This window comes from Arctopsyche grandis, chromosome 12, assembly GCF_051622035.1.
Source record: "Arctopsyche grandis isolate Sample6627 chromosome 12, ASM5162203v2, whole genome shotgun sequence".
Taxonomy (NCBI): Eukaryota; Metazoa; Arthropoda; class Insecta; order Trichoptera; family Hydropsychidae; genus Arctopsyche; species Arctopsyche grandis.
In genome coordinates this window covers 14,547,115-14,565,118 of record NC_135366.1, presented here as the reverse complement: position 1 = coordinate 14,565,118, position 18,004 = coordinate 14,547,115, and the positions used below count along the sequence as shown (strand labels likewise).

The 18,004-nt window shown below is 33.3% G+C and overlaps 2 protein-coding genes and 1 long non-coding RNA gene across 3 annotated transcripts in view; 2 read left to right on the top strand and 1 right to left on the bottom strand.

Annotated features, from left to right (window-relative positions):
- LOC143920355 (uncharacterized) overlaps positions 1-17,439 on the bottom strand; it is a 371,671-nt gene extending 354,232 nt beyond the window's left edge. The window contains exon 1 of the long non-coding RNA XR_013261331.1: positions 17,340-17,439. This is a non-coding gene — a long non-coding RNA (uncharacterized LOC143920355). The remainder of the gene's footprint in view (positions 1-17,339) is intronic.
- LOC143920351 (seminal metalloprotease 1-like) overlaps positions 1-18,004 on the top strand; it is a 386,340-nt gene that overhangs the window by 200,928 nt on the left and 167,408 nt on the right. The gene's annotated exons all lie outside the window — the stretch shown is intronic.
- Positions 15,807-17,656, top strand: LOC143920353 (uncharacterized). The gene is made up of 2 exons (XM_077443213.1): positions 15,807-16,675; positions 16,764-17,656. Exon 1 carries the CDS (start codon positions 15,816-15,818, stop codon positions 16,299-16,301), a length of 486 nt encoding a protein of 161 aa, XP_077299339.1. The 5' UTR covers positions 15,807-15,815; the 3' UTR covers positions 16,302-16,675; positions 16,764-17,656.

Here is an 18,004-nt window from a genome sequence, read left to right as displayed (position 1 = left end):
TAAATCTGCAAATTACAACCCCTAGTTTGACCTCATCAGCAGTTCAATCTAGTTCAGCGTCTTAGCAAACAAGGGAACTCCCTGTAAAAAAATGCATTAAAACTTAAAGCATTTTTTAATTAGTACAATATTATATAATGTTGATCGCTTTTCCTTAATGACGGTGTTGATTATGTTATCCGAACTGGAAAAATAAGCAGCGTTATCTTCGCAGAAATTAATCTGAAACCTTAATTTACACCTGAAAAGTTCTCTCCAGATGGTAAAGTTCACTCAATATCAACCGCACCCGTTTAAAGATATGTAGGTCAGATAAAGGCTAGATTTATATCGGGAGCTTTCAGAGCCACAGTGGGAGAGACCACAAATGCAATATAAGAAACTCCACTTATATTTCCGCCTACGTTAAAAGCGAAGGGTTAACAGTGCGTTTTAAATTTCACCCCGGCCCGGATATTCGAAAAGTTTCCAGTTTTCAGAATTTGCAAGGGCGCTCTCGAGCTGTAGGCGGTAATATGACATATCGCATCGGATAGGGATAGGTCCTGTGTATGTCTCGAAAAGCTCTTTGGAGAGAACGCGAGCTTTTAACGGGAGCTTCGCATGTCGAGGGGCCGTTCGCGCGATGTTTATACCTAGAGTCGGAACATGGAAACCGCGAGTTATGCCCGATGGCAAAAAAATACAGCCTTATCGTGACGAACGGATACCCAATTGCGTCATAAAAAATATACGCAACACTCGAGACGATATTTCGATTTGGCACGACCTTTTTTTTGCTTTCGTAAAATTACGTCATCGTTCCAAATGACGTAGCGGATCGAAAGTTTACGTGTGGAAAATGCACGCTTGAATTAGATACAAGGCAACGATCCCGGTCAAATTTCCCTAGTTAATATTAGCTATTCTAAATTCGGGAGATTTTCTAGCAATCTATTTTATGGAAACATCTGAAGAAAATATGTGGCTGTCATCTTATATCATTTATTTTTTCGTAACTCAATTTTAAGTATTTTATATTTATTTTCACCAAAGGCCTAAGGGCCGGGCCGCACCGCTCAACTCACGAACAACTTGGTTGAGGGCGACCAGACCAATGCATGCAGATAGATGGAACATGCCGCACTCGACAACTTGTTTGTCGCACACATTTCCATACATTTATTCGTGTCGCGCAACAAGTCGGTCGACAAAGTTGCACGGTGCGGCCCGGCCCTAAGTGGTTGTCAAATTGTTGTACTGGTCTCTGTCATCTACATACCTGCTGCAATATGTATGTATATGTTACAGGGAAAGCATACTTCAAGTGAAAATATATTTTCATTAGTATAAATATATTTCCACCAATTCAATCGGTGAAAATGTATCAAACAATGTACTACCAACACTAAAAATCTAATTTTAAATGAATAAAACTAACCTTTACAACTTATATACATTCAATAGAGATACTATGTACCGTTATCATATAAATCATTCTTAATTATAAACTTATTCAAATTATTATATCACATAACATCCACAGCGTAGCTCAATGGTTAAGCCATTGTTTTATCAGTAAATCAGAAGATCAATGGCGGCTGTTAAACAATTGCAATTAGAGTTAAGACGAAAAATTAAGACGAAAAAAAAAACGATCCTTTCACACCAAAGGCGATAACTAAATAACTATAGAACATGGGATCGAGAGATTGGTAATCTTCAGAACCGATCGTAAAACATTGGAGCGCTGGTCCACATTAGTTTTTGTATGGAAATACAAATATCTATTTCACATGTTTAGAACACTTGAGTATTATTTTTCTCTTTCATTGGTATGACATTTTGAATGGAGAATTTTTCAACAGGCGCGCAAATAAAAGCGCACACTCGTTGACGCACCAGGCTCAACACGAATAATTTTATGTACATATTAATTGTCTCAGTGTAGAATACGCACAACTTCTTGAAAATACCCACTCATTTTTTTGTGGTTTTCGTTTATTTACTACTAGTATATTAATATAAATTTGCTAACTTTGACTGAGGGGTTCACCGCAACAGCACTCTTTGAGACGAGCTCCTTTCGAGGGTTCAATTTCCGGTCGGAATCGAGTAATTATTCGATTTTTATACGCTGCTGGCAAAACCTGTATAGTGGGGGCAGAACCTGGTGGCAACTTGGTAGGCTCATATGGTAAAAATTACAAAAAAATATAATAATAGGCTTACCTATTCCAAATCAATATCAATATGTTGAATATACTATTTTTATTGTACAAACAAGTATAAAATTTGACCTGCCGTATTTCGGGCTGGCATAATCATCCCCAGTTCCAGAAAACGTATATCAAAATAATCAGATTTCACAATGCCCATATATGCAAATGTGATACAGTGCTTAAATACAAACACAATCACACATATGTATGAAAAAGCAAAAGCAGATGCGATCAAACCCCGGTCCGTATTCATTTCGACCGCGACCCTCGTGGTGGCTCCTCTGGTCGTGCGAGGGTTGAACTTTATTGTTGCCGTTACCATAATTTATTCAAACCGAGTTTACGTTTTCATTAAACGTTATCAGATAATAACCGCACAAATATGGAGCACACAGATTTAAAAGCATTGCTCTCTCACATTCCCCTCTGCGTGAGTTTGTATGTAAACGATACAAATATTACATATCTGATGTACAACATACACTCGTGCGATACGAATCCTCTGGTGTCTTTTATATGGAAAATGAGCACCATTTGTCGAGCCCCATGACTTCGTGGAGTGCATCGAGTCCCACGAGTTTAACACTCATTGTCACCCTAATTACGTATGCATCAGCACACCGACGAAGTTTAAGTAAACATAGTATGCAGTGAATGGCATTATTTTAAAATATCACATATTGTTAGTTGTAAATGTGTTTTTGCATTTGCAGTGGGAAAATTATTATGAAAGTTCATTGTGGTGGAGTTGAAACTATTATGTATATTACATGTATAAGGGAACCAGGTTTGTGTTAAAAAGTTTGCAGACTGGATATTATCTACACGGATTTGAAAAATTATAGCATATTTCAAATTGTAACGAATTGTAATATATCCAACACTCTTTCATAAATAAATGGCATACTTTATCTTTAGAATAATATTTGAAGAAAGCTGTTGATTTGAAACTCAACTTGGGACGCCAGAGATCGTATACGCGATAATAAATATAATAATTGGCAAATGTTGCATGGGACGATTTCCAATTGGAATAATATTTTTTGCACGGCTGTAAAATAAATTACACGACATATGTCAAAACATTTAATGTAAAATTAACATCTCTAAAATAGCTCGCATGACCCAATCGGGGTCCGCCCGGCAAATCAAACGTCAAATGGGTAGCCAGTATCAAAAATAAAATTTGATAGTGAACTTATTATAAAAACTAAACATTGAATATAATTTTTTAAATGTAAATTGCTATATTTCATTAAAATATATGAAAATTATCAAATAATATATTAAAAAAATATATAAAATGTGATTAATAGTTAATTTCTGAGAATGATTTTGACATTGTAGGTTATGATGCATTTGACAGTTTGATGAAATTTCGCCTCGGTTTTTATTCTAATCGCATCGCATCAATTTACAACTAATAAATTGTAATCAATGTTTATTTTTTATAATAAATTCACTATCAAATTTTATTTTTGTTATTGGCAACCCATTATTAACTCACTGCAACCCAAATTACTCTAATTTTGAACAATAATTTTATATGGAAAAAAAGCGAGAGTATGAGACCGAAGTACGAGAGTCAATCATAACATCAGACCATGTCGAGGGGTTTCCAATACTTGAACACAAGACCCACTCAATGCGTCGATTCAACCAGAATGAGCATATGCTCTTAATAGTCAGTAAAAGCTCATAATAAACAGTTCTACGCGTCTCTCAAATTCATCGTTCCAATATTAAGATCGACTTTCGAGATTAATTTCACAAGTGCTCTTGAAATAAACTAGAGATGGTAAAAGTGTACCTTGTGAAAAGTAAAATATTCGGTGTTAAAAAAATCTGATTCATTATAACTCGTATCAAAACTACAAAATTTAATTAAATAAAAATAAAAAAGACATATTGATCGGGATGTTGACTTGAATCTTCATCATCCTGGGCAGCTTTTTAATAAGATAAACAACGCCTAGAGTGTGACAATACATATATGTATGTACATACCATAGATTTGGTGATTTACATATAGAATGGAAACTTTCTATTGCAATATTTTCTTGCGATCTTTGTTTTGCGATTTATTTTTTATTGGTAACAATTTCTAATCCACAAAATCAATTTCAGATTTGTCTATTAAGCACTTAGTGGGAGTGGGTTGAGGTATATTAAATTACAAAAATATCTTATATGAGAGATACAGGAGGTTGGAAGCCACTGACATAGTTTAATAGTAGCAAATCTTAAAACGTACGGTTCTACAAACAGTTATTAAATAGCCGTAATCTACATTAATATAAAAAAAATTCTACTAAAGAACTAACGTAAAAACATACTATTTAAAAATAATAATGTTATATCATGCTAATTTAATTTAAAATAATTGAAACAATAATAAGCAATTTACAATATTCTTCTTCAAGGAATACAACAAACATGTCCATAAATTATTTCATTTGAATTAAACGCCTTCCAGGTTTATTTCAGTTTAATAAATGGTTTAAATTACCGATCAGTATCAAAATTCATTTTTTTAATGAATAAAAATATCAATACCTATTGTTAAAAATCATCAATATTTGCTATTTCAGAAGCAGTGAGCTTCTAAGCTGACTGAGTAAACGAAAATGTTCCCAATCAACATTAAATTTATACGTGTACGAACATAGACGGTATAACGTCACTCTTCCTCAATATGGGTCAAGATTTAATCTTGAATAAAACTGTCGCATTCGGCGTTGCGCGCGACTAAAGTGGATTAATCCCGTGAAGCGCAATGGACTGACACTTTAATCCACATCGTTCCACGCACGCGTCTTGCACATTGAATGCATTTTGAACCAACACGACATAACAACATGAACAGCTTCGTTAACCACACGCCGTCACTGTTTTTGATCGAATTAACGACCAACTTGAGCACGGTGAGTCTTGTCAAACGGTCGGCTTTCGCACGTCACGGGGAAAGCGACGTGAAGCGCAGCCATCACTCGCATGGATACCCGGTAGTCCATAAAATATATATACATATATATATATCAGTACACACGTACATACATATATATGAATTATAAAAAATGAAACACTTTTATCGACGGTGTCTAATATGTATATTATAATTTGCTATTATGTAGTGCATACTTTGTCCGATCAGACACGCTGTGGCACATTTTTCTTGAATGGAGTTCATAAATTTGGCAACTTATACATACATATATATGTATATATATGTATATATATATATGTATATATATATATATATATATATATATATATATATATGTATATATATATATATATATATATATATATATATATATATATATATATATATATATATATATTCGACTTCATGTACAGATACCGATCTTTATTACTTTATTTTTTAATAAATGTAGAAGGAAAATGTATGTACCCATAAACTGCTGTCGACTGACTTGTAATGAACGCCAAATTCCAAACACATTATTTCAATAAATTTGTTTATATTGAATAATAGTTATATGTTATAATAGTTGGGATTTATATCCACTGATATAAATCCCAACTTCTATTGGGATTTATATCAGTGGATATATGATTTATATCAGTGGATTTATATCAGTGGATATTATAACTTCTTCTATCTATTATATCCCAACTCCAATCTTCTATTGGACTCCTATTTTTTGATTCTCATAATCAAGACAAGGCGTCGGCAAGCATTAATGTGATTATTAGGAAGATGTTTCGTGACAGTGGATATTTTCATTTCTAACGTAGAGATTAGGTGATTAACAGCTATTGATTTACCAACGCTTATCACACGATCTCGCATTCGCGCCAAAAAAGCCTCAGCTTATAAACGAGCAATATATGTACAACAACTAATAAGATCTCGTGACCTTCTGAAAAGTGATCTCTCTGTGCGAAGAGTACCCAATGGTTATAAATATTCGACGGTTTTGGACCGAGTTTCATTTGGAGCTGGCGGGTCGACAGATCAAGAACAATAAACTACCTCTACCAATACTGCCTGATACAAATAGTCTAGATTCTTCACTATTTGGTGAAAATGTTGCCACTTTCTTCGAAGTAATGCCATTCAAAGCACCAAGCCTGGTCACCCTAGTTTATAATATAATATATAATAGGATACTTGTACGTTACGTGCAACGTCGGCATTGTGTCGCGTTGTCGATAAATAAAAATAAAAATGAAAACGAACGTGTAATTCACGTTAAATTGGGACAAACTGGCCTTTTACCGCGTCGCGGTCCATTTATCACAATATCGGTACACAATTCTCACAATTCGGTGTTTCGGAAATAAACAAGAAAGTCTCAGTAGCGCGGACAAATCAATACGGCCGGGTCGAAATGATGAATGTTTCAGTGTCTGGTTATTCCACCGCATCCATTAATCATATTAAAATATACCTATGTAAGTAATACGTAAAGGTGGATTTTTAACGTGGATGGCGCTCTGGACCCCTCCTTTGAATATGCCTACATTCAACGAAGCGTTCGATTTTAGCTTCATTTTCGTAGAACTGAACAAAGATGCGCTTTGTGAAAAAATATACGTATTTTAAATAATTATTTCACAGAGGGCAGATACTACAGCTAAATATGTATGAATACGTATGTACATATAAACCAAATAGTATTTTATACTAAATATATTATATGTACGTAAATTTGTATATACAACAAAATCGTATAATGAAACTATCATCTATTTTATATACCTTTATTACTAATACACGAACGCCAAGATGCTACACAAATCCAATCCACTCAAAGAAGAATGGAACATTGCATGCTCGGCATAGTGAGAAAATATAGGAAGCTGAATACGTGAGTGAATAAGTGACAAGGGTAGTTGATATAGTGAATATAGTGGATAAGTGGAACGGGAACGGAATGGCAACGGGAACAGGAACTGAAATTGCATGCGTTATTATGGCATTGCAACGTATGCCGAATTCAGCTAGTTTCTTTATAAAAACCATGAATTTAAATGAAATTATAAATAAAATCGTTGATTTGCATGTCCATATTTTGATGTGTTACGTTGAAAAACCGACTTTTTCCTCCGTTTCATACTTTTTTATTCCTATTTTTTTATCAAATTGATTTAATTTTGTATGAAATTCATACATATATGTAAACTGTGAATGTACTTACTTTTTATATATACCTATTTTAGTACCAATAACTCAATTGAGTTACGTGTCAATTTTTTTAATTCCTTTAATTTTTATTTTTTGAAAGTCGCAATTATTTTTATTGGCGTTAACAAGAAAAGTCGATCTTACTAAAATCTTTCAAGTTGCAGTCGGAGTCAGAGTCAGAGTCGGAATTCGAAGTCGAAGTTGAATCATAAAATAAAGTCCGACATGGAGTCGGTAAATTTTGATTCGACTCTACAGCCCTGGTTTTCGTATAGTTTGACTACCTTGAAGGTAGAATATGAATGTTACCTACAGAAGTAATTTTTCCGTTCAAAAAGTTCAAAACATATTTGAAAAAAAACTGAGTTTTTAGCTAATTAGTAACGAGAACAACTTTCAGTAACCTCTCGCTTCACAAAGGTCGTTCTAGTTAATTGCAAACGATCTCGATAGAGCAAACTTCTTGCATAATACATATAAAATGTTTCGTCAAGGAATCATCCAATCGTTATTTATAACTTGACTCAATTACAAGATAGCATATGTTATGCTTTAGTAAATCCTATACGTTTAATTAACATACATGTTAATGTTTCAATAAATTTGTATATACGACACACACTTTGACGGTATCTGTATTGTCATTAAGCAACGGCTATTACATCCGTGTATATTACACCAGTTAAGATGCTATGTAACGATTCATAGGCTTCACATACATATATGTACGTACATGCATTTCATATACTGTGTATGAATTTGTTTTTCGTCAATGCATAACGCAAGATGGCGCCGCTTTTCGTGTTTATTTTTTTTAAATGTTTAAACTTGCACCATTTAAATTTTATAATGAATTCCGCGCGGAAAAACTAATTTCTACTTGACTTCGAAACGAGCAGCGAAAAGTTTTTTAAATGCGCTTTTGAGCTTTTCGCACCTCCCCCATCCTACAGTTCTCTACAGCATACGGAAAAAGCTAACTCTCGATGCGGAAAGCACGGATGCTTTCCCGGAAAAATAAAACCTTTCCATGCGTCAATACAAAATATCACTTTTGAAACGATGCGCTGAAGTCATACGTGATAGCTATGCAATACACCGGGCATACGAATGATAGTATTAAATATACATATATTTATAGTATAGATTCCTTTCTCGATTTTGCAGTCCGAACTTGACTTGTTGTATAAAAACTGTGTTCATATATATGTACATACTTTTTCTACATATCATATTTCCTTGGAATGGTTGGTTTGATATGAGTCATTACATCTGAAAGTGGCGGAAGTCCAATTTCCAGTTCCAAAAACACTTAATGTGTGACTTAATTCACAAATTTTTATCATTTATTTTAGTTCTATATGTCCAGAATCTCAGAAAAGTAAAATAAACGTATCACAGGCCACCAGTATTTTTATATATTATTAAATGCAAAACATTATATTTAATGTTTTGCAAAATATTTCTCGAAATGAAGGAAAGTGGACTTATGCCACTTTCTAATATAGCGGCTCATATATGAATGTAAGAAATACATATAAACGTCGCCATGATTTTGACTTTTTATTTATTTTTAACTATACATATATACATACTTAAATTACTATACATTTTTAACTATACATTATATACATACTTTAACTATACATATATACAGAATTTAAACTGTATATATGTATAGTATGATACATATGTTATTTTATATTTTTTTTATTTTTTATTTTACATATATACCAGGAAGGCCTTACAGGTAAATCCCAATGCGCCTTCCTGGCCAATTACAAATACAAATGCAGCATTTTTTTATTATAAGTCGTTGAATTGCGAGACACTGAAAAAACTCGCAAATTAACGAGACATCTATGAATTGTACATAAATTTTTATTGTACATCCATCAAATTTCAAATAGTGGTGACATAGTAGGTAGGAAGGATTTTTAGCCAATTTTTTTTTCCGGGAACCGTTTCAACAATGAAATCAGAGAAAATTGGCAAATTCTGATAGGAAACGATCAACCTGGAGTCACAAATCCAGGTCTGACCAACAGCATACTCTGAAAAATTCATTTTCATTCAGGGATAGAACCCGGCACCTTCTTGACGGTAAGCAGAAGCTTAACGTCCGAGCTATGCTGCTGGCTATAAATTATAATTTATATATGTCGTAATATGCTATATATACACCTAGTGTGGATATTTGTATGCATTCTTTGACATTCTATAAAATATAACATAACTACATACATACATACATACATACATATGTATACTTAAAAATATTTAAAATTCTTATAAAGTGTCTTCGTAACTCTGCTAATCTAAATTTAGCATAGAGTTATTATTTCTCATAAAACAATCATGTAAACGTGAAGTTATATCAAATACGAATAATATCCCTACAGCATACTACTAGATATATGACAACGGATGATCATATAGTATTCATTTATGGAGACTTTTATCGAAAAAATTAAATATATACATAGGTACTTTGAAGATTTATTGATATTATCCAGCACTACCCGTCAACAGCCCAGCACAGCAGTACACAGAGAAGACCACGTCTATTCATACCATACAGCAGTCCACGTTTCGGTATGTTCTGACTTGTTTTGGCCGAGTGCGAGCCATAATCGGCTTACATATATCTTACAGAGTGCGACGAAACGGCTGAATATTACTTGCGTCGGATCGTTGAATCAACACCATGACGTTTCCGAAAATATTCATATGCGCACATGTACTGCTATATATTATATGAATATATGGTGTCGGTTACTGCTGTAACGGATACGCCACGTACATATTACGTAACATATGAATGTGTCCATATAGAATGTACTAAAGAATATTTTTCGTACTGCTGTTTATTTGCAGTTTCAGGATTAAGCTATACTGGTATAAACAGACCTTTACAAAAAAAGATCAAAACGGTTGTAGTTCAACAGTGTAACATGTATGCGTATCATTAACAAAATGAAACATTATTTTAAATGCCATACATAGTTATACATACATATTGCCGGCAACTAACATATGAATATGTGTTTCAAAAAATATTAAGATTTTGTAATCGTCCATCTCTGAGCCTCTTTGTTGCTTGTAAATTTCATTGCAAATGTGCGTACACGCGATCAAACACGGAAACACAATTCGAAATGAAATATACACAAGGAAAATCGCGATAAATGCGTCGTTCGAACCACCGAACTGTACTTTCGTGACGGGAGTGTATAACTTGACCGCTATCTTTGACAAAACAATACTAATAATTATTGCTATCGCGATGCCTTTTCGTTAATTATTCTCAAAAAAAGGCGGCCGTTTGAAAATATTTATAACTTAATATTATCTTTTGGACTCAATTGCGCTGGCCAAACATTGATTTTGAACAACGCAATAGAGCTATTATTATTGTTGTGAAAAGCTTAATCGCAAATCTAAATTACCTTTTTAATACACACTCACGTGATAATGTTACCAAATTGAAAGTGAGCTTAAATTTCAAGATAAACTGTACAGATTATTAAATTCGAAAATGCTTATATAAAATGAATTCCCCTTTAATTAGCATAGATTGTGTGATCCATACTGTAATATAATACATACTATTAAAGTTCATTTTTATCGCTATCTTAATAACAATTAGCCTCAGTTAAGTTTAAATTAGTCGAACACCGTAAATTATATATATATATATATATATATATATATATATATATATATATATATATATATATATATGTATATATATATATATATATATATATATATATATATATATATATATATATATATATATATATATATATATATTTAAAAAAAACAAAATTACATTAATTCATACTATGTATATGTACAATATGAATTTTATATGTATGTATTTATGTATGTAAAAATCAACATGCAAACTTTAAAACGAAATTTTAAAATTTAGCAATGCATTAACTACATATGTATATACATAATACTATTCGGTAATTCCAGATAATCTTATACCTAAAATAAACTGAACTCGAATTTTTTTGTACGTTATTCAGCGTGCGTTACGAAAAGTGTGTGCTGTTTCTTCATAAGTAAAAATAATCTATTTATTTACGTATTTCCTCAAAGTTAAAATATGATTTTCATGAAAAAATAGCTACTCTATACAAGCTTTTTACTAGCTTCACTCTGTTAGTTCAGTGACATTCCTGATTTAAAACACTGCGCTTTGCACAGGTCGCTTTGATATCTTACCGACATTTGAAGGTAAGCTAAGATTGAAGTAAGTTAATGTCTTTGACATGAAGCTAAATGAGTTTACTCATCAACGAACTACGGTAAAAGAAAGCGTTTTATAAGTGGTAAATTAAATAATAAAAAAAAAACAAATTGTAATGAAAAATAAGATTTGTTAAATTATTTTGTACAAAAATTTTATTTGTTAAATAAGATAACAGTACAAAAAGGCTTGTATTTTTCGGGTCAGAATATTAATACTGTTTTGGTCAGAATTTATATTAAGTGGTCAGAATAAAAATTAGATAGTCAGAATTTATTTTAATCGGTCATAATTTATATTAAATGATCAGAATTTGGTTGATACATGGTCAGAATATTTTTTTTTCGATTGGCAATAGGGCTATCGTCGTTACGCCGAATATATGCCATTTATAATAAACTTAAAACAATAACAGTTCATATGAGATTTTATTAAGCTGTCAAGAGTGTGGAGAAATCGCCGAAATTCGAGTACTTAGCCATCATAACCCAAATTGTCAAAATCGTTCTCAGAAATTAATTATATATTAAATATTTTTATAACATACTTTTCAATGCATATCTTTTAATGTGAGGCAATGATTAAAAACTTGTATTTAATGCATATTTTTATTATAAGTTTTCTATTAAATTTTATTTTTTTGACTGACAGCATTTTTGAAATTTCAATACCTGTCAAAAGATACCAAATATATATATATATATATATATATATATATATATATATATATATATATATATATATATATATATATATATATATATATATATATATATATATATATATATATATATATAGATTTTATTTTATTTTATTTTTACATATATACCAGGAAGGCCTTACAGGAAAATCCCAATGCGCCTTCCTGGCCAATTACAAATACAAATGCAGCATTTTTTTATTATAAGTCGTTGAATTGCGAGACACTGAAAAAACTCGCAAATTAACGAGAAATCTATGAATTGTACATAAATTTTTATTGTACATCCATCAAATTTCAAATAGTGGTGACATAGTAGGTAGGAAGGATTTTTAGCCAATTTTTTTTCCGGGAACCGTTTCAACAATGAAATCAGAGAAAATTGGCAAACTCTGATAGGAAACGATCAACCTGGAGTCACAAATCCAGGTCTGACCAACAGCATACTCTGAAAAATTCATTTTCATTCAAGGATAGAACCCGGCACCTTCTTGACGGTAAGCAGAAGCTTAACGTCCGAGCTATGCTGCTGGCTGTAATAATATACATATATATATATATATATATATATATATATATATATATATATATATATATATATATATATATATATATATATATATATATATATATCATCATCATCATCATCATTTACAGCCATTCGCCATCCACTGCTGGATGAAGGCCTCTCCAACACGCTTCCACTCGTCTCTGTTTTGCGCAACACTCATCCATCTCATTCCGCACATTTTCCTAATTTCGTTCACCCATCTTCCTTGCGGTCTTCCTTTTACTCTTTTGCCTTCTCTCGGGTACCATTCAAGCACTTCTTTTGTCCACCTTTCGTCCATCCTCCTAGCTACGTGACCCGCCCACTGCCACTTCAATCTCTTCACCCTATCCACTATGTCCACTACCCTTGTCATATTTCTCACCCACGTGTTCCGCTTCCTGTCTTTCCTCGTTATGCCAAGCATACAGCGTTCCATACTTCTTTGAGTGCATTGGATTTTATTTTGCATCTTGGCGTTCAGTGTCCAAGTTTCACATCCATACGTCATCACTGGCAAAACGCATTGATCAAAGATCCTTTTCTTCAGGCAGAGTGGCATTTTTGATTTAAAAACAGCATTCATCCGTCCAAATGCACTCCACCCTAATTTCATACGTCTCTTTATCTCTTCATTTTTACTACCAGACATGTCAATTATTTGACCTAAATATAAATAATTATTTACTACTTCTACTGGTTTATCATCTAAGGGGATGCTATCAGGCATGCAATAGCTATTGAACATTAGTTTAGTCTTATCTACGTTAATTTTTAATCCTACTTTTCTACTTTCCCTGTCCAGCTGTGTTAGTCTGATAAGTAGGTCAGCTGAATCACGAGCTACTAAAACTATATCGTCTGCGAACCGAAGGTGACTCAAAAAGCGACCATTGATGCTTACTCCGGCTGTATCCCAATCCAATTTCCTGAAAACTCCCTCAAGCACCGCATTGAATAACTTGGGCGAGATTGTATCTCCTTGTCTTACTCCTTTTCCTATGCTAAATCTATCTGTACCTGAAAAAATTTTAACCGAAGCTGTGGCATTCTTATATATTGCAGCTAACAGTCCCACATAGGGTTCCGGCACTCCCTGTGTTTTTAGAGCGTTAAGTACTGCATTATGACTAACTGTATCGAAGGCTTTCTCATAATCGACGAAACCTAGGCACAATGGCCGTTGATATTCGTTGGCGCGCTCGATTAGTTCGCCAACTACTTGGAGGTGGTCCATTGTGCATATATATATATATATATATATATATATATATATATATATATATATATATATATATATATATATATATATATATATATATATATATATATATATATATATATATATATATATATATATATATATATATATATATATATATATGTATATATATATATATATATATATATATATATATATATATATATATATGCTGCTGGCTGTAATAATATACATATATATATATATATATATATATATATATATATATATATATATATATATATATATATATATATATATATATATATATATATATATGTAGGAATGATTTTTAAACGAGCCGTAATTGTGGTTGGTCAAACTGCAAGGGATAAAGTATGAGTGTGGTATGCATGGGAAAGACCGGATGCGTGTTGTTATGGTCACTTGTTGGAGGACAAGCCCGAAGAGCGTGTACAATAAATAGTTCTGACTTAATCTGTGCGTTTCACTTGGAATCCTTCACATCCGGATCCTATATTTGGGGGCTTTGTCCGGGATGCCCGAAGACATTCCAGTGACAGCCAGAAGCGGTCAGACGACGACGCGGAGTTTTGACAGTTGAGGTTAGGACGCGCGCGCGATGACGAGATCGCGTACGAGCTTAAAGGCGAAGCCCGTGACGTCGGTGACGTCACGTCAGCGAACACGCCACACGACGATGATGATATCCACGACGAGGGAGATACCACAGTTCAATTTCCGAGATCTGGAGGTTGGTTTCGGTCTGCCGAAATATAACGGCAGAAATAGCCCTATTGCAGTGTGGATTGAGCGCCTCGAAGAAAACGCGCAAATCCTCGGCTGGACGGAGACACAACAGTTGGTGTATGGGCGGATGCTGTGTGAAGGAACTGCCAAGGACTTCTTGGACTCGGAAACGGGCATCGTCACGTGGGCGATACTTAAGGAACGATTGACCAGAGAGTTTGGCCATCAGTTGAATAGTGCGGACGTGCACAGAGAACTGAGGTTAGAAAAAAAGGGAAAAGCGGAAGACATTTTAAGCTACATTTACAGGATGAAGGGGATTGCAGCCAAGTGTAGTTTTATTGAGGAAGAGGCGATTATCGCGTACATAATTGGTGGACTTGGGTTTGATAAGTATGAAAAAATGACGCTGAGCGGGGCCGGTACAATCCAGGAGCTGAAGACGCGAGTTACGCAGTGCGAGAAAATTAGAGAGGACGACGAACCCAGGGTGGCGGGGCCCGTAAGAAACCGAGAAAGAGAGAGACCACAATGTTACAATTGCGGAGGACGTGGACACTTATCAGCCGACTGCAGATTCAAGAAAAGAGGAACCCGCTGCTTCAATTGCAACGAGTTTGGGCACATATCAGCTCAATGTAACAGCACCAAAACAAAGACTGTCTTGACAATACAAGAAGAAATAAGAAAAGAAGTCAGTATCCCGGGTGCCGCCCTGTTGGGTAGCCCTATCACAGAATCCGTTCTTATGTGCATTGACGGCAGCAAAGTGAAATGTGTTAAAAAACCGTGTGTTTTGATGGAGGTTAACTTAGAACGGAGTCTGCCGAGGAGGAAAAAAGAGCAAGACATGAGGGATCGTAAGGAAGTGTGGCAACAGGCATGTAAAAGACCTTTGCAGCAACGGGCTTCACGAGAGATGTCTGCTCAAAGAGAACTCATTGTTTCCAATGATGAAGAGGACGATGCGAACATGGCTGATGGAGGTGTGAACCTGGCTGATGGAAGTATGGACGGTGATGGATTGCAAAGAAGAAGACTTTGGGACTACGGAGACATACCGTTTTCAAATACAGATGAACCACCCGATGATCAATTTGGAAAAGGATCTAAGGATTATAGTCATTTGAAGAATTCTGAAGATGAGAATAAAGAAAAGGAAAAACATAAAGACAAAGAGAAAGATATGGCTAAATCACAAGAAGGATTAAGGGACCCAGTCAAAATTTCAACACCAAAAGACACTGTATTCACTTTCAAGCTCAGTCGTAGTCGGATTGATGTTAATTCAATGGAAAAGAAAATAGAACCATGGATTGAGAAAAGACTTACTGGATGTATCAGTGAGCTAGAACCAATATGTGTTGACTTCATTTATGGTAAATTACTAGCAGAATATCTGTGGGGTGACGGCAGATTCCTCGGACAGTCACAGAGAATCGCCGAGGGCATTGGATAGAATTTAAGTTGCACCGATGGAAGTGAAGTGTGCGTTTGTGAATTAGAGAATAAGTGAAATACCTGGAGGGTTTTTAGTTAAGCCTTACTTGTAATTTGATGATTGAAAAGTGTAATGTTTTATTGCTTATTCTAGTATTTTTTGGGAAGTGCTTGGTACATTGAATCATGTTTTAATGTGGTTACATGCTTAGAAGAATATAAGATAACTGTATTGAAATGTAATTCTAGTAATGTTTTAAAATGTGATTGTTTCTGGTGTAAAGATTTAACCTGTCATTGTAAAGGTATTGATTTTAATGTTTTATTGCTAATTCTAGTAATGTTATAAAATGTGATATTTCCGATGTAAAGATTTAACCTGTCATTGTAAAGGTATTGATTTTAATGTTTTATTGCTAATTCTAGTAATGTTATAAAATGTGATATTTCCGATGTAAAGATTTAACCTGTCATTGTAAAGGTATTGATTTTAATGTTTTATTGCTAATTCTAGTAATGTTTTAAAATGTGATTGTTTCTGGTGTAAAGATTTAACCTGTCATTGTAAAGGTATTGATTTTAATGTTTTATTGCTAATTCTAGTAATGTTTTAAAATGTGATTGTTTCCGGGGTAAAAATTTAACTTGTCATTGTAAAGGTTGTGATACCTTTCTGTTTTGTATTGCTTGTAATAATTTTACATAGTAATTGTGATACCTTTCTGTTTTGTATTGCTTGAAATAATTTTAAATTGTAATTGTGATGATTTATGTGTAACTTTATTGAAGATTGAATTGTGTTGAAATGAAAAATTGATTTGTAGTGAAATGTGTAACGATTAATTTGTTATAATTGTAATTGTTATGTAAATTGTAAAATGATTGATGTATAAGTGTATTGAAATGTAGTTGTGATGATGATTGTAATTGTGATGTAAATTGTAATTGTGACAATTGAAAGCATGTTTAGAAGAATATAAGATGATTTTATGGAATGGAAGATGAAACATTGTTGAGGATGATAGAGGAAATGTTTTAAAAGAATGTGAGATGAAACATTGTTGAGGATGATAGAGGAAATGTTTTAAAAGAATGTAAGATGATATATTGTATAGAGTAGAAGATGAAATGTAAAAGAATGTGAGATGAAATGCTGTAAAAATATAAAAGACAGAATGTCATCCGAGGGCGAATGACAGTCAGGAATGACCGAAATGTAGGAATGATTTTTAAACGAGCCGTAATTGTGGTTGGTCAAACTGCAAGGGATAAAGTATGAGTGTGGTATGCATGGGAAAGACCGGATGCGTGTTGTTATGGTCACTTGTTGGAGGACAAGCCCGAAGAGCGTGTACAATAAATAGTTCTGACTTAATCTGTGCGTTTCACTTGGAATCCTTCACATCCGGATCCTATATATATATATATATATGTATATTATTTTAAACTTGTATTCGCATATTTTGTCGTTGTGAATACTTATACTTATATACTATCACCATTCATTATAAATGTTTAATATAAATATTTCTTATTTTTGTATTCTGATCGTCCTAAATTGTTATTATTCATTTTTATTCTGACCATAAATAATATAATTCTGACCATGAATAATATAATTCTGACCAAAATGGTAATAATATTCTGACCAAGATTCAAATTTTATTCTGACCAAAAGGTAATTTAAATTCTAACCATTTAATTTGTTGCCGTACAAAAATA

Bases quoted from the DNA above. Each gene is read 5' to 3' on its own strand.
- LOC143920353 (XM_077443213.1), top strand. From the start codon at position 15,816: ATGGCTGATGGAGGTGTGAACCTGGCTGATGGAAGTATGGACGGTGAT.